This window comes from Clupea harengus, chromosome 2 (genome assembly GCF_900700415.2).
Source record: "Clupea harengus chromosome 2, Ch_v2.0.2, whole genome shotgun sequence".
Lineage (NCBI taxonomy): Eukaryota > Metazoa > Chordata > Actinopteri > Clupeiformes > Clupeidae > Clupea > Clupea harengus.
The window spans coordinates 9,126,048-9,150,468 of NC_045153.1; the positions used below are offsets into that span (position 1 = coordinate 9,126,048).

Genomic DNA, 24,421 nt, shown 5'->3' on the forward strand with positions numbered 1-24,421 from the left:
TATTTTTACTCAAACAAAAGGCAAGACAGAAATAACATGCAGGCTTTCTTACACCAGGCTAGACGGCTTTATCCCCAATGACACACGTTTATCGCCAATGATGAGATCCAACACATAATTCAATATTTAACATCTAACACCATCTCTATTTTTCCAGATAAAGCGATGACATCCCAGACAAAGCAAAGCAAAGCCAAGCATGATTTTAATCTTATCAGACTCTAAACCCATCACCACGGTACTTCATCGCGCTGCAGTAGACTCCTCCGTATCGTATGACCTACAGATTACAGGGGCTTATGGGACAAATCATTTGTCTTCAGCCTGTTGTCTCTCCAGTGGCAAAGGTCACGCATCAGCAGTAATGGGGTCACCTCTCCATGTGGACGGAGATGTCCTACTCCTGTTTCCCCCCCTGTCCTGACCGGCAGCTTCAATCCTGGGAGCTGGCGCCTGAACGTCTCAACGCATCCGAGGCTGTCAGCTCATCTGCCATTCACAGATACATTTCAGTCAGAGAACTCTGTGTAATGGTATTTAATTTTTTTTAAACAAACCCATCAGATTTTGAACATATTCTCAGTGAGCTGTTATTTGAGATGGTATTAAACCGATCACAGTTGCAGTGATCGTGCCTGTGCATCATAACTGTAGAGTGCACAGGACAAAATTAACTGCCTATTTCACATCTATTGCTTATGAAACAAAAAAGCTACGGATTACCTCCTAATGCTGAGCCAGACAGTTCTATTCTTGTATCCGTGGCAATCAGCCTATATAATTCTATTCTATCATTCTATTCCTGTATTCTGTCAGGGTATATTGCTCATCAGATGACATTAGCTGGCTGCAGTGCTGTACTCAGAGTCCTCACTAACCAGACTGTGGATGGTTGCTGGCGACACAGTGTGCTTCCACTTCCCCCATCAGCTCTGATGTTGGTATGGCAACGTCAGGAGACAGGGGATCATGGTCTGAGAGTCTCTTGTTCAACTCCATTGGAGAATCTTCCTCTGCAAAACAGATTCAAACTGGAGCTAGTAATGTGATAAACATTAGTACGGATTAGTACCAACTAGTGCTAGTAATAAACCAGTAAACTAGACCATGTAAAGTATTTCTATTAGAAGTAAAGATGTTACTTAAAAGTTAGGTAAAAGCACTATTGAAAACTGAAGAAAATGAGAACTAACAGATTTGACTAGTGTTTTCAGCTGTCTGTGTTTGTAGAAAGTATACATTGCCCAACAGACTTGTACTAAGCAAAAGGATTTGGTAGAAAGCTGTGTACACTGAAGGTGTTTTGGCAGATCGGTGGAATGTATAAAAGTGCGGCGCTGTTCTGCTGACGGATGGGTTCTATTATGTTTCTGTCACCTGGACTCATGAGGGCCATGAGTTGCTCATTTGCATCGGTCGAGGGAGATATCGATTCGTCCAGCTGCCTGAAGTCTTCAGGAGACTCAAGGCCTTGTTCTGCAACAAAACAGTCAAGAAGAAAAAGAATCGATTTAATACTATTCTATTATATCTTTAGAGTGCATTTGTCTCCTACTCAAAACTTCCCCTAAACTTTTATGGCATCGATGAACCATAACCTGGACTACAATTTCTGTGGACAAAGACCTCTGCTAAATAACCAAAACCTAAGCATAAAACAAACACATAAATAAACCGCAAAACACAACCACCCTGACGTTAATAGTTGGCATTCTGTTCCCTGATCTAAGTTTGCATGAATGTAGGTTAAGATCCTGCGCGCGCCGCTGTGCCAGAGTGAGCTGTGCGGTCCAGGGTGGGCTTTGCTTTCCGCTCGACTGGCCTTCGCTGTTTGAATAGAGAGGCTCTGTCAGGCTCCGTCACGCTCACTAGAGGCATGGAGAGCCCACCGCTGACACACTTAACCACTCAATGGACAAAGGGTAAAAGGGTAAAAGAAAGTGGAGGGAAGATTTTTGAATAGATGTAGAGAGAGAGAGAAAGAGAGAGATGTAGAGAGACCGTACGAGAGAGAGATGGGATGAGAGAGAGAGAGAGATGTAGAGAGAGCGCGAGAAAGAGAAATGGGATGTCATGTCCCCTGGATGCTCACTGCATGACAACTCTATCTTTCTCAGAGCGGTGACAAGACGTGACGAGTGGTGACAAAACGTGAACCTTTGTACAGATTGGGTTCCACTTTGTAAGTGTCCTTAGGTCGTGTGTGTGCGTAACACTTCATTAGTAATTTCTGACAGCATGCATCATACAAATTAAGGTGACTAGTGTTAAGGTCTATAGCACGTAATCATCTGTATTTTCATTGGAGTTACATACTGCAGCATTATCTATTACTTAGTAAGTATAGTATAATAACGAACCAATATGTAATATTAACATTAAGAAGCAGTATGCAATTATGAGCCTACGGGTGTAGTTTGGTTACCTTCACCATGGCGAAGGGATCCCATCTCCCTCTCATCACTGCCCCCATTCTCTGCAGCAATCTCGCCAAAGATGAAGTCAATCTTCTGTTGCGCGTGCTGCAGGCTGGAGGAGCCGTGGACGGAGTTTTCCAGAACGTCCCTGGCGAAGCGGGCCCTCAGGGAGTCGGGGGCCATCTGGCGGGCCTCCGCGGGGTCCGTGGGGCCCATCATGGCCCTCCACTCCTCCACGGCGCTCTCTTTGGTCAGGACCAGCATCAGACACGGGCCCCTGAGGACCACGGGACAGACAAGGGAAAGGAGTCTGGAGAGTCGGCCTGAATATTTACCACAAAGTGTGGAAAGATATTGCAAGTCTTGGAGTACGATATAAATATACACAACACACACACACACACACACACACACACACACACACACACACACACACACACACACAGACACACACACACACACACACATTGTAGTCCCCCTACATAGCATATTTGTGTTGCATAGCTCAAAGCTCTTCATCTATTCTTTGTCAGTGCTTGTGAGGTGTTTAGCTGTTGTAGAACGTGAGGATGCATCCCGTACATGTGGCCAAAAGATTTCAGCGGGTGCTTTGTGCTTACAAACACAGGAGTGTAACAACGTCAGCATCAGGAAAGCGAGGGCGTGAATGCTGTGGCTGGTGCCACAGGAAGAAGTTTTAATGTTAACATTGGCTAATACACGTGAAGGTATTCTGCATTCCATATCCAGCGCCCAAGACTACAATTATCTCCATCTCTCTCATAGCCTGGAGCGAGCTCGCAGAATGAATCCCACACTAATCTGAAGGGAGCGCTCGCAGTCTCATCTCCGCAGATAGCCTGCAGCGAGCTAGACTGTGCCCATGAACGTGGGGGAGGAGCTGGGGGGGGGGGGGGGGGGGGGGGGGGGTGATGAGGGAGGGATGGGACAAGTGCGGCGGCGGTGGCGGCGGCGTCTGTGCTGCCCGCCCAGTCACTCCGGTTCTGAGAACGGGGCCAAGGCGCTTACATAACAGCAGTTGGCGGCGCGGGAGGCAATGGAAGAGGACGGTCACATCCGAGAGAGGGATCTGCACTGTGATGATGAGCAGGGATCTGCAGATGGGGGCGGGCAGATATAAATACACCCCCTTTCAGGCCCTGGACTCCGGAAAGCGCCCTGAGACACTTTGATTGTTTTTTGGTGCTATATAAATAAAATTGAATTGAATTGAGCAGCCGACTGCAGGGGACGGAGCTGAGGCAGATCTGCCCCTTCTCTGGCGTCCGTCCCCAAGTGTCCTCCTATGTGCATGCAGTACACTCTGTGGTCTGTAGGGGGCCAATGGTGCCCAACACTAGGGGAGATCTGGGACAGGTCAACTTAGGGCCCATGGATTGGTGGATAGAACTTGTTTGGAATTATCTGACCATTTCACATGACTGAAAGGTGCAGTCCTTGATTATAATCCATTACACTTTTCACTGTGCACTGTCCAATGTGTGCAGTCAAAACGAAAAACCTTGTGTTCGTGCACAGTCCTGGCTCTGTGAATGGGAAACAAACAGAGCGGCTGGGGCCGAGCCATACACTATTCCAGCCAATCAACAACAAGGGACGTTCATGCTTGTTGCTTCAGGAGCACGCAAAATGAGGGGTGCATTTGATTGGCTGTTGAGTCCAAATATCTACAACCTTTCGCCAGGATCGAGGACTTCACCTTCTCAACAGACCTTCATCTACAACGAGCCCTTCATCACCATTCTGATTGACACCTGTAATAGCTCCTCTATGACTAAAAGCCCCAAAATAAGCCTCTCGCTTTCTCTCTCTCTCTCTCAGTGTAGACTCTTGTAACCCAACACACCACAGAGATCCTGATCACCCCATCGGGTTCTGGCTCTGCCACTCACTGACACATGAAGTCCACCAGCTGGCTGAAGAAGGGCTTGTCCCGGTGCTCCCTGTAGAACTCCTCTGCCATCTCCCTGGACAGAACCGCCTCCTTCTGCCGCATGATGGAGAACCCTCCCGCCTGGATCTCCTGGAGAATCTCCTCTGGGAGGAGGAAAGGAGGTGGAGGGAGGAAAAGGGGAAACGTAATAAGTTACCCAGGAAATTTGTCAAAATAAACTCAAGAGTTGGAGATTTGGATTTGTAAAAAAAAAAACACAAGTGTACTTTGTCGCACGGGCCGACACAGTTGGGCTGTCATTCCCTGGCAAAAAAAATGCACCTTATCTAGAGAGGTTTGTTTGTTTGTTTTCAAAATAAATGTTTCTGCTTTTCTACTACACAGATAATCTTTCAGGCATTTATCTTGCATTGAGAGTGAAAGTGGACTATAGGAAATCAATGCTGAGTCGTGGCGCCTAAAGGGAGCTTCTTCTGTGTTTAATAAAACACGGCGAACACCTCGGTGCTGTTCCATGCCGTCGGGCTTGATAACGGCCAGCGTGTCCTCCATCTGGGGGAAGAAGAAGCGGATCTCCTGCTCGGCCGTCTCCGAGCTCCCGCTGCCGTGGATCTGGTTAATGACTCCCCCGTCCGCCGAGAACCGGGCCCTCAGGCTGACCAGAATGAATGGAACAAGAGAACAGCTAGATACAATACTATAGTAACAGGATCAGGAAACTCAGAACAAGAGAACAGAGAACAGCTAGAGACAAAACTACAGTAACAGGATCAGGAAACTCAGAACAAGAGAACAGAGAACAGCTAGAGACAAAACTACAGTAACAGGATCAGGAAACTCAGAACAAGATAATGAGTAGTAACGGTGAAATAGCAATAGTTGTTTGAGTAACTTGAGGAAAGTTATGAAGATCAGTAACATGAGAGCATAATCAGTTCAGAGATTCAGTGTAAGGACACAGTGCCAGCGTATTACTGGATAATTCACAACCAGTCTCTTACTTCACTGCAATGGTTAAAGCACTTTCCACCATCAAAAGTAAGCTTGAAATACTCACACACATAATATATAAAATATATAAATATATATATATATATAAATTATAAATTATATATCTATATTTGATGAACTAAATATACATCTATATTTGATTAACTGAATTTTACACAATACAAATATATGCATTTTTGGAGATACATTATATGTGAACACCTATAATAAATATGATTATATTGTTATTATAAGTTTCTCTATGCTCTTGTTCTTAGCTGCACATATAAGCATACCCATGTGCCTCATTAGATTTGATATGTAGAATGTTTCCAAATAAGGGGTCCATGATTTATTGCAAATATTTGTCCTTTATCTCCTTCCAGACAGCATGAGACACTGCATTTGATTTGGCCCTGATCGGCCCCACTGAAATATCTAGGCTGCCCCTTTAGATGACTAAAAGAAGACCAGATACACACTGACGGGATGGAAAGGCAAGTCATTACTGAAATACCCATACACTGTCATTTCATTTAGCAACAAAACAGCCTTGACGCTTAGGGTATTAGTGAAAGGACTCCTCTGCCAAAAATCTAAGTTCCAACTGCTAAAGTGCTTCTGGGGAAATAATGTTGGATCAACTGCTGGGTTGTGTGTGTCTATATCCGTGTTGGGGTTAGGTTCTGGGCTGTGTGTGTCTATATTTGTGTTTGGGTTAGGTTCTGGGCTCTGTGTGTCTATATCCGTGTCTGGGGTTAGGTTCTGGGTCGAGGCGGGGCAACGGTACCAGTCTGGTTCCTCCTCCTGGGCCTGGCTGACATCCGTGGGACCCAGCATGCTCCTCCAGTGCTGCACAGCATCCCTCCTGACCAAGGCCAGAGCCAGCACTGGCCCACTGTGGAGGACACAAGCACAACGCTAACGCTGTGTTCAATCTATAACAGCAGTGGAGCTCACTGACTCATTCTTACGTTATAATAATAATAATAATAATGTATTTAATTTGTAGCGCACTCTTCATTCAGTTGAATCTCAGAGTGCCACATAGTACATAATAAAAACATAGTTAAAACAAAGTTAAAACAAACTATAATAAAAAATAAAAAAATAAACTAGTAAACATAAGCATAATATAAAACATTAGAAATACATTAGAAATAACTAATCAAAATAGTTACTGATTGAATCACTGATTAGTTCATTGTTCATTCAACATGGAACACTGCATGTTTTGTTGGGAGTCTTAAGTTGCTTCATTAAACACAAAATCACTTTTCAGATATTAAAATAAAAGGATACAAAAACTCAACAATGCCAGAAATTCTACAGCAGTTCTCTAGAATGTTGTCATCTTGGCAGGTTCCCTGTGCGTGTTCTTTAGAACTCATTCCTCTGGTGTTCTGTGTGCAGTACCTGGTCATGTTCTGGAGGAGTGCAGGGAAGTAGTCCCGCTCCAGATGCTGACTGTAGAACTGCCTGACCTGCTCCTCGGTCAGAGTCAACTCCTTTGCAGGGCCACCATGAAGCCGGCGTCTCGGATGAGTGACAGCAGCTCGTCTGCAGAGACATTCCAGTCTGTTTTTACCATTCACATATGCAATCACTGCTCCATGACTCATGACCTGCAGGACATCTAACATCCTCTGTCTGACTAGAGGAAGCTCTCATTTGCCTGGCATAAACCGCCTCAACTTGGTCAAAGAGATTCCACATTCCATTGAGACACAACACTGCATTGTGTCTTTGTGGATAAGGACACAAGGTACCTGAGGAAGGCTTCTCTTTTTGGCTGTGAACCTCATTACCATATCATACCTTATTGTTTGTAACTATTGTGTTAAAGTGCATGGTAAAAATAATAATAAATAAAAAGTAAATGGTGAATGGTGAATATGAACCGTGAGATAGTCACACCGACCTCAACTGTGCAACACTGCTGTTGGTGTTCGTGTTCCTATTTAAGCACTAGCTGCTGTCCTCGAGGGCTTAAAAACAGGAACCATATTAAGGGTAGTGTGAGGGTGTGGGTCGAGGTGAGGACTGCTTGGGTAAACAGATTTTTGAACGCTACACGCATGTTTTTTGGCAGCGCACCCCTGTGTTCCCTGGCAAGCTGTGGCCGGATCAGCGCCAACGTCCTCTCGGCGGGTCGCCCTTCCGCTGCGGCCCGCGTGGGCTCCTGCTCCGGGGCGGCTGCCGACGCCGTTCGGAACGTGGGGAAGAAGAAGGCCAGCTCCCTGCTGGCGCACTCGGAATCATCGCTGCCGTGGAGACCGTTGAACAGAGACTCCGTACCGTACTGGGCACGCAGGCTGCAGGAGAGAGGGAGGAGGGGAAGAGAGACAGAGAAGAGAAAAGAAGAGCGGGAGATCGAAGGAGAGAGAGAGAGAGAGAGAGAGAGGAAGTGGAGAGAGAAAGATAGATAGATAAAGATAGACAGAGAGAGAGATAAAGAGAAGGAACCGGGTGAGAGAGAGAGAGAGAGAGAGAGATGGAGGCAGATAGAGAGGTATATAAATATATATAGACAGAAGGGACAGAGAGAGAGAGGGGCAAAGTGAAAGAGAGTGATAGATAGGGAGAGGTGGAAAGAATGAGAGAAGGACACAGAGGAGAAAGACAGAACGAGAGAGAGGTATGGAGAGAGAATGAGGAGGAGGGAGAAAGAAGGAAGGAAGAGAGAGAGGGACAAAGAAAGACAGAGTTTGAGGTTAAGTTGAGAGTTAGAGTTTTGGTTAAAGAGAGAGAGTGATCAAATCAGGAGAAGGGAAGAGATGCGGAGCAGGAAGATAGCAGGATACCTCAGGAGGGAGGGAGGGATGGAGGGAGAGAGGGAGGGAGGGAGGGAATATAAGACAGACACACAGGAATAACACAGGTGAAACAACATTCAGTCAACAAAATAGGAACAGTATAGACATATGAATGGATGCTTAATACATATTACTAAACAATGCGATATTCCTAATTTAGCCTTTTACAATCCAATGGGAATTCACATTGCATGTGACATATCCCAACTTACTGTCCTCTAATAAAAATAAAAGCAGGAAAAGAGAGAGAGAGGGAGGGGGAGAGAGATAGAGAGAAAGAGCGAGAGAGAAGGAGGGGGAGAGAGAGAGAGAGGGGGAGAGAGAGAGAGGGAGAGAGAGAGAGAGAGAGCGTGGGGTGCAGGGCGAGGCACAGATGGCTGCGCTGCCGGAACCTTGCAAGGGCAGAGGGAAGGGGAGAACAGCGAGAGAGGAGTGAGGAACGCGTGTCCCTCCCCGTGCCAAGATGTGCCGCATCACAGAACGCACATTCCAGCAGGAGCGCAAATAAAAACACACACACACACAAACACACACACACAAACACACACTTCTAGAGCAGGGAAGGCGTATCATTATCTGTATGAGGCTCCCTGGGACCCAGGGACCCAGGAACCTGTAACATCTCTACGCCACAGTCTGTAGGCCACAGGAACCTGTAACATCTCTAGTGGACAGGAACCTGTAACATCTCTAGGCCACAGGAACCTGTAACATCTCTAGGCCACAGGAACCTGCAACATCTCTAGGCCACAGGAACCTGTAACATCTCTAGTGGACAGAAGAAGAGTCTGAAACCCTATTTGGTACAGGATGCCACTCTGATCATTAAGGGGTGTGCAAAATCCATATATGTAACAAGTTATGACCTATGATGAGGCCTGAACCTCGGCCAAACCCTGTGCAGAGAGTTTGCTCTTTTACAGGAATTACGCTGCAAATATACACAGAGTGGCACATTACTGTTCTGGAGCATGGGACCGACAGGAACACAAATGGTCACCTGCATTCATGTTAGCCACTGGACCATGTTGCCACCATCCCCCGACCAACACCCCTGGCATCAGGTACTGGAGCTGGGTACTGTGGTACTGTGGGTACTGGAGTTGGGCTATAGGTACTGTGGTACTGGAGCTCGGCCCTGGGTACTGTGGGTATTGCCCTGTGGCATCAGGTACTGGAGCTGGGCCCTGTGGTACTGGTCAGGTACTGCCCTGCGGCTGTCTGCTACTCTTAACTAGATAACCAACTAGGTAGTATGAATCAAATGTGTGGGGAAATACATCTCTGCTGATATCGATAATGAGCAAAATAACACAAGGAGAGAAGGAACACACACTAGGTACGCTACAAAAACACACACAAATACACACATGCATGCAGAGAGATAGAGAGAGAAAGAGAAAGACAGACAGAGACAACATTTCTACAGACCATCAATTTGGAGGTATAAGAATAATAACATTTAATGCAGCGTCTCCATGTAAAAACACCTCCAGACAGTGAAGGTGTATATTGTGTCTGTGTATCTCTGCTCTGAGGGGAACGGAACCAGTGCCAGTCCCAGAGCCATATGCTAAAGAGTGCATCATGACCTGAGAGGGTGCCAGCGTGTTGTGATGTAACACTGGCCATTGTGATGTAACACTGGCCATTGTGATGCAACACTGGCCATCAGCCTACGCATGGCTGCACTGCTCCGCAAGTGAAGGTGTGCATTTAAATATGTCAGCCTTTCCAACGCATTACCGCCCGAAATATTAGTCCGAGGGAACTGTAACCTGTTGCCCCGCTGTACCTGTCAGGTTTGTCCCTCCTGGCCTCCTCTATGTCTGCAGGGCCGATGAACTCCCTCCAGGCAGGGACCGCGTCTGCGGAGGCGTCCGTCTGCGAGATCACCAGCACGTGCGACGGCCCGCTGGCCATGAACTCCACCAGCTCCTGGAAATAGGGCTGTGCAAAGACCACGGGAGACAATTGAGGGGCAATGCTTCATGTAGCCGTGACAGGGTGTGACGGGGTGTGCCATTACATGGCGTGAGACGACAGTATCCATGACATGACAGTGGAAGATGATGGGGTGTTGTACATTTCTACTAAGAAACCCTGCAATCTTCGCCTTTAGGTTGTCCGAATGACTCGGTAACGTGGCAGCGAGGGTAAATAAGACATGACATTTCTTGGGACATTTCTGTTCTAGGTCTCGTCGTGAGCTTGTCACTGACATGCCATAAGGGTAATGGCTGAATAAATTCAAGGTTGTTTGTCACACAGATGTCAGCATTTGCCGTCACAGGGAAAGTACTGCCATGTCCAGGAGGTTCAGTGGGATACACACTGGAAATGAAAGGTCATAGGCTTGTAATTGTATGTAAATGTCATGTATGCTGAATTTCCTATTTTCACTCAGAAATGCATAGATTTATACACAAACAAAACGCTTTCTCCACAGACCCGCTCTTTTGTCCTTTGATCATCTTGTTTCACACAAACCATTGGTCACTTCTAAGTGCTCACACGCACACACACAAACACACACACACACACACACACACATTTAAATACACAAACACACATACACACACATATACTACTTACACACATAAACACACACACACGCAGACATATACTTCTTACACACACATTAATACACAAACACACAAACACACACACACAGACATTATGCAAGCACACACAGACACACACATCCCCTCTGTACCTCGTCCTCTTTGTGCCGGTAGAAGACACGTGCCTCATTCTCAGTCAGGGTCCTCTCCTCGTGGGCCAGGATCTCGAAGCCTGCATCCTGGATCTGAGAGACGTAATTGAGTCGGCTATCTCATGCGCTCTTATCTCTCTTCGCTGGGCAGCAGGTGCTCTTTCAACCGCCATAATTTACTTACAGCAGGAGCCGTGCAGCTCATTACTATCACACACAGACATCTGGCCGGTCTGGTGCGCTTTGAAGCCACACATTTTATATGTGTGTGTGTGCCGTGTGTCTGTTATTTTGCTGTTGTTTTAAAAGACGCGCCGCTCTTACCTTCATGATGATCTCGCTGGCTTTGCCGTGTGCGACAACATCTGGTTTAATGATTGCAACCGTGTAGGATTTGTGCGCCGGAACTGAGGAAGGAGAGAGTGAGTTAGATGACTGAAGAGGAGGAAGAGAAGAAAGAATTACAGGTCCCCCTTTATACTGAGTGTCATCAGGCTCTACGAACATAATAATTGATTAATTATCATTATATCTATATCATTATATAATATATATATATATTTATTATATATAATTATCTGTTTCAAGATGTACTTGGGGTCAAGGTTAGGTTTACAGTCAGTAGCATGAAATAAATAATATAATATAATAATAATATAATAAGAGTTGCATAGTATTATCTATTACTAATGCGAGAACCCTGTTATGGGGACACTTCAAAAGAGACCTAATTGTGTTCTCAGGCAGAAGAATAACCATCAGTACCCACCCAGTACGTCTTCGTCGCTTTGGTCAATCTCAATGGCCTCCTCCTCCTCTTCATCGATCAAACCTTCATCTTTCACCTGGTTTGCACATTTCACCACAATGCAATGGGGCAGATGACACAATAGGAATGAAAGGATAAGAGAGCAGAATTGATGCACAGTCACACACACACACACACACACACACACACAGACACACACAGACACGCTCACACACACAGACACACACGCACACACACACACACACACACACACACGGCTTAATGCAGATAGCCCAGTCAGGTTCTTTTAATATGAGGAAACTGAGTATCCCACTGAATCTCTCCGTTTCCCTTTCTGTACTGTACCGATGAGGACACACACACACACACACACACACACACACACACACACACACACACACACACACACACACACACACACACACACACACACACACACTCACACACACAACTGCACAAGGTGACTGCTGGATTCACATTCCATGAAATGAGTCATTAGTTATTAACAATTTAAGGTTTTTATGGTCCAAAGGGCTTGTGGTTTCTGTAATGTGCCTTGACACTTTGTTCTTTGTTAAAAGCTCTGTAAAAAAAAAAAAAATGGAATTTAATTGAACTGATTTGCCTTTGTGTTCATATCTGAAGGTACAGGTTTGGTCGCTGAACCCAAAATAGCTGAAGCAAGGCCAAATCTAATGAACTTTGGGGGGGGGAGTTCTTTACAGAACCCTTATGCTGGCACAAAGAACCCCTTAATCAGCTATTTTCGCAAAGACTTAGGGGTTCTTCAACTATCAATAGTACTCCAAAGGTACCTTGACGTTTAAATGTTCTTCCAAGAACGTTCATGGGTTCTTATATGAGGACATGACAGGTCTCTAAGGTCCTGGATAGCACCTTTTTTTCCTAGCATGTACAGGGCACAAGTCTGTCTTGGACGCTATATAATTTATTTTTGAGACAAAAACATTTACAAACTGAGGCAACAAGGGCCAAGCAGGTGGTCTTTCTCTAATCAAAGACCAAATAGGTCCTTTCGATGAGAAGAAATCTCTGTGCTTTGAAACAGAGATCCTTATTCAGACTCAAAAGGGCCAGATCATGGTTAGATGTGCCAGATCATGGTTAGATGTGCCAGATCATGGTAAGATGTGCCAGATCATGGTAAGATGTGCCAGATGTGCCAGATCATGGTAAGATGTGCCAGATAATGGTAAGATGTGCCAGATCATGGTAAGATGTGCCAGATCATGGTAAGATGTGGTAAGATTTCTCCATGGTGGACGACCAAAATAGAAGCAACCCAAGCCTGGACCATTAATGGATAAACAAATGACACAGATAAACAAATATATATAAGGAGGTACAATATAAGGATAAAGAGGAGGTAGAGGAAATTCCAAAGATTTTTCTTCAGCTGGAACTATAGCTACATTTACAGATATCTATAGACTATATATATGGATATGCAGACAACATTCTTATTGGCACCCCTTATCAAACTAAAAAGCCAGCATCACCCACATCACCATAAATGGTCACCCCACCCCTCTCTCCTCACTCGTCACAAACCTGGGTGTCAAGCTGGACTCATTATTGTCCTTTGATGAACACATTAAATCCATCTGCCAAACTTCATTTTACCACCTGAGAAACATCTCAAGGCTGAGACCCTCTCTACCGAAACATGCTGCAGAAAAGCTGGTGCACGCATTCATCAGCTCCCGTCTTGACTACTGCAACTCTCTGCTGGCAGGTCTACCAGCGAAAACCATTCAGAGGCTGCAGTATGTTCAGAACAGTGCTGCCCGGGTTCTCACTCGGACAAGGAAATCAGAACACATCACCCCAGTCCTCTACTCCCTCCACTGGCTTCCAATCAACCAAAGAATAATTTTCAAAGTCCTTCTCCTAGTTCACAAGGCCATAAACACTACCGGCCCAACCTACCTCCAGGACCTCCTCACCCCTCATTTCACATCAAGGACACTTAGGTCCGGAAACTCAAACCTCCTTGCAGTTCCCCGGACAAAATTGACTAAAATGGGAGATCGTGCCTTCTCCTCACTGGGGCCACGACTCTGGAACAAGCTCCCGGAGAACATTAGGGCCTTAGATTCCCTCACTGCTTTTAAATCACACCTCAAAACCCATTTATTTATCTCTGCCTTCACCTAAAGTCCTGGTCTTTGTTTTAGTTTATTTTCTGTGTTGTTTTTAGAATGCATTGTTTTAATTGCTCTGTCCAAAATTACTCTGTTTTTAATACATATTATTCGATCTCATTATAATCTTATTAATTATTTTAAATTCATTTATTATCTTTTTTGGTATATTATATTATCCTATTTTCAGCACTTCATTAGCACTTCTATTACTTTGTATTATTGTTGTTGTGACTGTCTATACTATGTTAAGCACCTTGAGATTTCTTTGTATTTGAAAGTGTGCTATACAAATAAAATCCATTATTATTTATTATTATTATATGGTGTAATATCTTTATAAATGTAGGTAATGTATAAATGTAGGTGTGAGCGTATCTGAGTGTATAACTCTCACCACTCTGCGCTCTGCCCCATCCTCCAGCACCCTCTTCTCCTTGGCCAGCTCCTCCACCACCAGCTTCTGCAGGAGGGGGGCGTTGGCACCCCTCAGGACCCCCACCAGCTCCCCTCCCTGGTATCAGCACAACACAGACGTTAAGGGAAGGAGCAGCAGCTCTCAGTCTGTGCCAGATCTGGGCCAGATCTGGGCCTGGTCTGGGCCACAACTGGGCCAAATCAGAGGCACATTATGGGCAGACGCGTTTCAGAGTTTCAGTGTCTTGAATGTCACCGAGAGCATGAGAGACGAGAGTGGATGAAACAGGTGTGAAATAGACTGGGGTAGCGGAGCGGATACCAACGAGGAGATGGAGAGGGGAAGGAAGAGTGTGTGTGTGTGTGTGGGTGATTGTGTGTGTGTTTGTGTGTGATTGTGTGTGTGTTTGTGTGTGTGTGTGTGTGTATGTGTGTGTGTTCTGGCCCAAGGTTTTCAGCAAAGATGCACACGCACACACACACACACACACACACACACACACACACACACACACACACACACACACACACACACAGATAACCATCCCCACAAGGTGGAATTTATGCTGCTCAGGTTTTCAGACATTTGCCCACTCCTGTGTTTAAAGATTCACACACACACTCACAAACACAGACACACACACACACACACACACACACACACACACAGAGATACACGTACACACCAATGTGGAATTTATGCTGCGCAGGTGTTGTCACATACCCAAACTCCTGTATACACACACACGGGGGAATATACAGAGACACAGCAGAATGTGTAATGCTAAAGTGTATCCCATACCCCATAGAAGAGGAACGTGGGCTCACACTTGCCCCTGTATCTCTCCAGAGCCTCAATGCTGTCCGTCTCTGCCTGCAGGGCACACATTAAGGTCACATTAATGTCATCTAACACATCTCACAGTCACCCTCCCAAAGCTCCGAGGCACCTGGTACCCACACACAGAGGACTCTTTCCCTCGTCCTCACAGAAGAGGAAATAATGGGATCTGTGCCAATACAAAAATGAATACAGCTACTGTCTACCATTATAGTGTTTTTTTTTGCCAGGAAAAATGGTTCTCAGTTGGGTTTTCTACAAGATGGGTTCTTTACCAAAGCTATATATTATATTAGAGTATATGTTGTTGGGTTTTCTACAAGATGGGTTCTCTACCAAAGCTATATATTATATTAGAGTATATGTTGTTGGCTCTACACAGGATTAAAATATTATTTTATAGTTCTTACAGCATTTTTTGTTCTCACTGCAAACTGAATAAGAGATGTCTCTCGGTCGGGGACTTACTGTTGCAAAATGTAAGAGGTCATCACCGAGTTCGTTCTTTATTTTTCTAAAGAGGCTGACGACGGCACGACAAGGGCCACACCACTGCTGATAGATATCAACAACTGCAAGATAATCACAAACATCTGAGGCAAACACAGAAGCGGAGGTACTTCCTATGAACACTAGATGGCGTAAACGCTGCATGCACGTACTGTAAAGGTATTTTTTTAGGCGACAAAGAACAACGAACATATATGAATGAGAGTTTACGGCTAAATTAATTCACTTTCATAAAATTGCAGAGATCACGTGGTGTCAGTTGGAAACCTTACCTGTTAGGCCCTTGGTGCCGAGCATTTCACCCCATTGTTCCTCGTTTGTGATTGACACCTGTTCATAACAGGCAATTAATAAGTCGATAGTGCAACTTTAAATGTAGTGGTAGCATGCTACCTACATACTGTCCGGGAAGATGTCCACTAACCTGCAGGCTGACTTCCTTCTTTTTGCCAGCCATTTAACCTAATCCTCCAGGGATTTCAGGAAATCCTCCAGATAACGACATGCAGGGAGGAAAATTAGATAGGTCAAATGCGTTTACAGGGCGAAGCGTCCCAATTGCTATATTTTCTATTTTATATCTTATATATATAATTATATATATATATGTCTTGAAACATATATTCACACAAAGTCTCTTCCTAAGCCCCTGAGGCACACGGTCAATTTGTTTGGCTATGCCCGTTGCCTAGCATCTCCACTGCATGTGACCGGTGGGCGGGGCAGTCATTCACCGTTAAACCACTGGCCGCAGGCCTGCACGTCCTGCAGTACTTACAGGCCATTTTTTCACCAGCATTTTTTTTATATATGTGTTACTTTTTCAGCGAACCACTTTTGTGTAATGACTGATTTTTGTCCCCAGTGTTACAATGACACTCATATGGAAGGGAAATCATACACAATATCTCATTGCATTTGAACAGAGAATTACAGAGAGAGAGAGAGAGAGAGAGAGAGAGAGAGAGAGAGAGAGCATTATGGTTGCCAGACTCTGATGGGGATAACCTGATATAATGTATTGGCCTACAAGATGCAATGAAAATGTCAAAGACTTCCATGACAACAGATTTACATAGGCATTAGTTCTTCCGTCCAAAGTTACCTACAGAACAAATATGGCAGGCTACAGACCCAGAATAAACTGACTGCCATTAAATGTGATATCCATCATCATTAACCCTAGGTTACAAATTGAAACTAAAAGTAGCAAGGTTGCCTGTTGTTTTTCACCTTCCTTCATCTTACAGTAATTGCCGTTGTCCGTGGCTACGTTAGGTGCAGTCAGAGTGGGAGGTGAGTATGACTCATTTAATATCCCCTGCCTGTGCAGCCCTGTGCAGAGTGCTTGTGTGAACACAAGTGTTTATTACTGTGTGAGGGTCACCCCTCCCTCTCAGGGTGCCGGTGCTTCGACTGAGAGAGAGGGGTGACCCCCTTAATGGCTTTCCTCACAGCGGCAGTGGAGATGAGGAGTGATTCTCTGCGCCTCTCCCTCAGAATAGAGCATCTAGGTAGAACATACTTTATTAAATGAAAATGATGGCATTTTGTCAGAATAAAAACATGAATAATAAAGCTCATCTCCACTGAGGGGAAGGGTTATCTGAAGGGGTGCTGTCCGTCTCTTCACCTTGGTATGAGTTTGGACTGCAGACTTCACAGATTAGGAAATCAAAATGAAGCCTGTCACATGCATCAGCACCCCTCTCTGCCCCACCTCAAAACAAATGGCCCCGGACCAACTGTAAACTCCCACTCTCCTCCCTTCTCTACACCAGTTATGTACTCACTGCAGCTCAAACAGCAGCAGATTTATCTGGGCCAGATCAGGGCCACATCAGGGCCAAATCAGAGCCACATCAGGGCCACATCGGGGCCACATCAGAGCCAGATCAGAGCCAGATCAGAGCCCCATTAGAGCCAAATCAGAGCCACATCAGGGCCACATCAGAGCCAAATCAGGGCCAGATCAGAGCCACATCAAGGCCAGATCAAGGCCGGTGTCTCCTGCTGTCTAGGCAGAGGGGGCTCTCAGTATGTGACAGCACGAGCAGCTCTGCTGTCTGTGAGCAGCGAGTCCCTGTTCTCATGGTCAATTAGAACTGAGTGTGGAGCCGAGGAGGAGACAGGAGGTGGGGAATGGGAGGCTGTGTCTGCTGGGTTCTATTGTGTGGGTTAATTTGATTTGACAGAGAATAGCCCAGCACCTCTAGGCGGGATTAGGGGGGAATTTTCCAGATAAAGGAAAATGGAGAGGAAATGTTGCTGTAGAACATCCAGAATGGCTGTCATCTCATCTTGAACCTAATGCCATTTATCTAAACCAATGGCATGCCTGTGCCAATCATACAAGCACATCGGATACAATTCTACTAGTCTTATAGGGGCCCTGTAGCTAAACTGTTGGAGTATGCTAACAAGACAAATGTTACTCAAAGAGTATAGATACTGTTAAAACCTATAGACCTTACATATACTGTTATTTAGCATGAGAATGTCTGCCATAAATGTTTCTCCATAAATCTCTTGAGTCTTTACTGGGAAATATGACTAGATGTTCTAATGTTTTTTTATTTGTCAAAGTCATTAGTCACCTTGTTGCACACAGAAACGTTGCTAAGGCTAAATCTGTCTGGACATGTCAGGCTGCAGATCTGAGGATAGAGTCCGCTGTTCATGTGTTAGTGTGAAGCAATTTACTCTTCGAATGGAAGAGAATCAGACATTAACCACAGGTTGGAGTTTTGGTGGATTTAATGGTGAACATCGGGGGAGAGGTTTCCAGAAATGCAGTCAGGTCGTATACATCGCTCTCCTAAAGAGGACGCTTACAGATGCTGGTTATATAGCAGTGAAACCCAGTCCTCACAATGCTCAGGTGGACATGATTGTGTCCTTATACTACAAAATAAGAGAAAAACAACAGCTGGGTTGCAAAGTATGCGGTCTTATATTGTAGGCAAACAAGAATCAGCACAACAGCTGGTCAGGCAGGTAGGTAGGCCACCCTATGTGGTGTAGGTATGCAGTAAAGCAGTTTAGACTACGGAATGTGTGCTTGTGTTCACCACACACAGAGAAGTACATAAAGTAAGCTTGCAAAAATAAAAATGGAGTCCCCTGCTCACGTGTTAGTTAAGTATGGAATCTTCTGCTCACGTGTTAGTTTAGTATAGTCCTCTGCTCACGTGTTAGTTTAGTATAGTCTTCTGCTCACGTGTTAGTTTAGTATAGTCTTCTGCTCACGTGTTAGTTTAGTATAGTCCTCTGCTCATGTGTTAGTTTAGTATAGTCCTCTGCTCACGTGTTAGTTTAGTATAGAGTCCTCTGCTCACGTATTAGTTTGGTATAGAGTCCTCTGCTCATGTGTTAGTTTAGTATAGTCCTCTGCTCACGTATTAGTTTGGTATAGAGTCCTCTGCTCACGTATTAGTTTGGTATAGAGTCCTCTGCTCATGTGTTAGTTTAGTATAGTCCTCTGCTCATGTGTTAGTTTAGTATAGTCCTCTGCTCACGTGTTAGTTTAGTATAGTCCTCTGCTCATGTGTTAGTTTAGTATAGTCCTCTGCTCACGTGTTAGTTTAGTATAGAGTCCTCTGCTCACGTATTAGTTTGGTATAGAGTCCTCTGCTCATGTGTTAGTTTAGTATAGTCCTCTGCTCACGTGTTAGTTTAGTATAGTCTTCTGCTCACGTGTTAGTTTAGTATAGTCCTCTGCTCATGGGGTCTCCACTGACAGGAAAATAAAGTCACCTGAGGTCACTCACTGTTTGCAAAACTCAGACCATTTCAAAACCCTTTCAGCATTAGATTGAGCAAGCCTGGAGAGCCAGATGGACAGACTGTGCACATTTGGGACAATTCCCATTGGCTGCATTACACCAGGCAAACTCAATCAAGCACAGAGTGGAGCAATTGAAGGGAAAGTGATGCCATTTGTCACCCTGAGTCGACAGTTTAGCCCACAGACTGGCATTAGCAGGCATTAGCGAGACGGAGGACACCCCGAAATACACTAGGGCTTACCCAGAATGCACCAGTGAGAAGTGAGTCAGCAGAAACATGGTGACAACAAGCTCCGATGAGTAAGACACCATGGGCTCATGTTGTGAACCCGGATTAAGACCAAATTTATAACCGGTGGCTCTGTCACCATATAATCCCTATCTCAGGAAATAGACTAAGAGTGAAGAGCTGCAAATACTGGCACTTTTAGGGAGTTTTTGTGGTCAGTAATAAAAGTTTGAGTTTGTGTGTCCTCGGTGTGACCTGCTCTCTCTGCTCCGTGATCACACATTTTCTATTGAAGCCTTTGGTGCTAATTTGAAAGGACGAGGAAAGGGTCATTTGCCACTGGGTAAAAAATATGGCTGTTTTTTGTGGGTTTTTTCAGCTTCATTAATTGGTATTCATTTCATTGGTTCATTTGTGTGTGTGTGTGTGTGTGTGTGTGGTTGGGTGGGTAACAGTGGGTGTATGTGTTAAGTTAAGTGTATATGTACTCTATCTCCAGGCTTTCATCCATGTCCTTGAATGTGTGTGTGTGTGTTCGTTGGAGCATTTATGCATGTGTGTGCGTTTGTGTTTGTGTGGGTGTGGGTGTGTGTGTGTGTGTGTGTTTGAGCATTTATGCAGGTGTTTTTGTGTGTGTGTGTGTGTGTGTGTGTGTGTGTGTGTGTCTGTGTTGGAGCGTTTATGCATGTGTGTTTGTGTGTGTGTATGTGTATGTGTGTGTGTGTGTTTGTGTGTTTGTGTGTTTGTGTGTTTGTGTGTGTGTGTGTTGGAGCGTTTATGCAAGTGTGTTTGTGTGTTTTGTGTGTGTGTGTGTGTGTGTGTGTGTGTGTGTATGTTACAGAGAGTGAGTTAGACAGAGGGAGAGAAATTGAGCTCATATTCCCCAACCGTGAGAGAATAATGTGAAGAAGTCATCTGCATCCAAATCAAGGCAGACTCCAGCTTTGTCAGAATAGATTAGGGAAATTGCCATGTCTGATAGATGCCTCCCTCCCTCTGTCCCCCTGGCCTGCACACATTCATTTTCACAAACACAAACCCAGGGGTACGTTTCAATGCTGTAACATAGCAGTTGAGGAGACTGGATTATGCACAAGCGATATCATATATCACTCTGAAATGGCAGTTTTGTAACTGTGTCCAATATCGCGCCAGTATCGCCGTTAGAAAACATGAGAGCATGGCTAAGCCTGTGGAAGCCGTGTTGAAGCAGCGATGGAGGCATTGTTTGTGGGTGTAGCGTTAGGTGGCCCTAAAACTGCCCCTTGTCTGTTCTTCTGTTTGTAGCTTTGGCTGGAAATGTATGAGATGTCCACGGCAAGTATCGGTTGGGGACGAGGCGTCCAAAAGGCTGAAGGATTACACAAAGCCGTTTAATTGGTCAATTTGGGCGGCTTGAATTTAATCAGGCAATTTTAGCACCAAACCAAATTAGGCTTTGGCTGCAGAATGGCTCTCCATTATTCCTCTCTGTGAAAGAGAAAAGCCAAATGGTTACACCAGCTGCCTGGGTATTGTTTTGGAAAAAAAAGAGAAAAAGACCACTTGAGCGTGTATCCATGGAAGAACTCTGAAGGAGCGTTTGAAGAAGTAGAATACTCTCTTTTCTGGGAACATATGATGGTCTGTTTTTATTAAACTATGCGATGAAGGTACTTGGGTACACTGAAGACTAACATAGCATTACAGTGCAGACATCGTGCAAGGCCAGATATGGTAGTTCACAGTCGAGAGACAAAATTAAACCAGAAGCACTTAAAAAATGTAAAACAACTTCTGCCTATATGCTTTTCCTCAAAGACCCACTCCTAATTTCCAAATTTCCTCTACATTTATTTTCCATCTTCTTTTGAGTCTTTCCTTCAGAAAGCATTTGGGTTGGTTTCAAAATTTCAAACCGCGTTAATACTGTATTCATTTCTGCTCATATTCAATCCACCCCTCACCATGGCTCTCTCCATATATCAATGCAAGGCTGCGGTACATGGAATCCAAACTCATCCCCTGAGAAGATAAACTTTCATCAGAGCCAGTCTGTGACTAGAATGTTGCCAAGTGAAGGTTCTATTTGACGATGTAATAATGAACTCAAGGAACCCCGATCAGTACGGCATAATTCTGGAATGACTTGCAAAAAAAAAACTCACTCTAAGGGGTTAAACTACTGACCTCAAATCAGTCCCAGCATGGGCAGCCTCTGACTCTGGAACACAATAGGGCCAGATCTGGCACTGATCTAAGGAGTTCACTGGATTCGCTCAAGGCTGTATCTCGTCCAGACCTCCAGCTGTTGAGCTGCTGTGTTTAAGTCCAGACTCCCAGTGAATCTATGCAGACTTGGCAGAGCCCTTTCTAACAGCCCTGTTTGAGGTCAGCTGCTGCCCGATGTTGCATTGATTTACTCCATTATCGGCGACGGCGATCAGTGTGGATTGGCGGGGCGTGCATGGCAGAAAGCTTTGTATTGATGTGAGAGCTCTGTTTTTCAATAGGGTATTTGTGCCTTTGGTACACAGTCAACACACATACACACACACACACACACACACACACACACACACACCCACACACACACACATACATACACACACACACACACACACACACACACACACACACACACACACATACATACAACACACACACACACACACACACACACACACACACACACACACACATACACACATACGCAAACACATACACACACACACATATACACACACACATACAACACAAACAAACACACACACACACACAGACATATACACGCACGCACACCACACATATAAACACACACATACACACGCAAATGCATGACATGCATACACAAGCAGTGAGCACTAGATGAAAGATGTTGCATCTTTCATATTAATGCTCTGTGGAACATAGAAACCAATTGCTGTCGTGCACTTTTTCCCTTTGAACCACAACAAGCTACCTGCTCTCTATAATATTTAGTCATCTTCCAGTAGTTCAGACAGCATTCATTAAATCGGCTTGTTTTTATATCATTCACAAAACGCCTTTGGTGTAAAAGCTTTTTTTTTGTACTGCATGTCACGAAGGAAAAATAACAATTACCTTAAAAGGGATTAGGACTTATCGTTTGTAGAGAATGTAATTGGTTTTCGTCTTCCTATTGTTACACCGGAAGTTGTATGCTAATTGAAAGCTGCTGAAAGAACTTTGAAAATATATTATAGTTGTGTGTAAAAGGTCTCCTCTCAGATAGTCACTGAGTGACAGGGGTGTGTTTGTTTGCGATGCGATGTGATTTCTCACACAGGTTGATATCCGTGGCGTCGTCTCCATCTCCGTCTCCCCACCATAGCCGTCCTCTCCCAATGACCTTTCCATGGAGACATATCGGGTGTCTTTGTTTGTCTGTCTCATAATAATTGTCTTGTAATCTCTCTGACAGACTTTCTCATTCCAGCTTCTCTTGGGTTTCTGGCTGGGCGTCCGTTTGTTGGCGTCTCGAGAACAAAATGTGTTTCTTGAACGCGAAATCAAGCTTATCATTTGTGCCACAATCATTATTTTCATGGTGAAAACTGAAATCTTATTATAGATAAGACACCAGTGCCGTGAAAAATACCAGATAAATCAGTCAGTCTGTGAGAACACGCAAATAATGCCCACGCAATATGCCAGGACACGATCACCAGGACAACAGGCAGCAGACCTTTGCAAAGTTCCCAAGGCCAAAGCCATACAATTAAATATCTATTTGACCAGCTGAGAGAAAGCAGGTGGTTATTGAATCACTACGCCACTCTTCAGTGCGGTAGTTAATTAGTCATGTTAATTACGACACGCTGTTTCAAATTGTTAAGGTGGGATTTCAGTATTAGCCTGAATAATGCTTCCCTCAGTCTAAAGCTTTATAACAAAGACAAAGGTGCAGTGTTTACATTGAAAAAGAAATGATTCAAACCTTATTACAGGTACAGTGAATTTGTCACAGGAGCAACCCCATCTTTGGGGGATTATGTTTCTGGTCTAACGCTTCTGTTCTCCATGTGCCCACTGATCCACCTGTGGTATGGACACACACACTGATCCACCTGTGGTATGGACACACACTGAACACACACACTGATCCACCTGTGGTATGGACACACACTGAACACACACACTGATTCACCTGTGGTATGGACACACACTGAACACACACTGATTAACCTTTGGTATGAACACACTGAACACACACACTGATTCACCTGTGGTATGGACACACACTGAACACACACACTGATCCACCTGTGGTATGAACACACTGAACACACACAGTGATTCACCTGTGGTATGGACACACTGAACACACACACTGATTTACCTGTGGGATGAACACACTGAACACACACACTGATTCACCTTTGGTATGGACACACTGAACACACACACTGATTTACCTGTGGTATGGACACACTGAACACACACTGAGTCACCTTTAGTATGGACACACACTGAACACACACACTGATTTACCTGTGGGATGAACACATTGAACACACACACTGATTAACCTTTGGTATGGACACACACTGATCCACCTGTGGTATGAACACACTGAACACACACACTGATTTACCTGTGATATGAACACATTGAACACACACACTGATCCACCTGTGGTATGGACACACTGAACACACACACTGATTCACCTGTGGTATGAACACACTGAACACACACAGTGATCCACCTGTGGTATGGACACACACTGAACACACACACTGATTCACCTGTGGTATGGACACACACTGAACACACACACTGATTTACCTGTGATATGAACACATTGAACACACACACTGAGTCACCTGTGGTATGAACACACTG

The 24,421-nt window shown here is 44.7% G+C and overlaps 1 protein-coding gene across 1 annotated transcript; it reads right to left on the minus strand.

Annotated features, from left to right (window-relative positions):
• Window positions 1-535: 535 nt before the first annotated feature.
• nme9 (NME/NM23 family member 9) lies at window positions 536-16,292 on the minus strand. Its single transcript, XM_031582168.2, is given in 18 exon segments — window positions 536-1,013; window positions 1,378-1,476; window positions 2,426-2,694; window positions 4,331-4,475; window positions 4,833-4,987; window positions 6,113-6,220; window positions 6,739-6,835; window positions 6,838-6,882; window positions 7,420-7,637; window positions 9,934-10,088; window positions 10,855-10,947; window positions 11,179-11,261; window positions 11,624-11,699; window positions 14,186-14,302; window positions 15,008-15,079; window positions 15,515-15,618; window positions 15,829-15,886; window positions 15,981-16,292. Coding segments are annotated over 18 exon segments (2,067 nt in total). The 5' UTR covers window positions 16,014-16,292; the 3' UTR covers window positions 536-873.
• Between the last annotated feature and the right edge of the window lie 8,129 nt (window positions 16,293-24,421).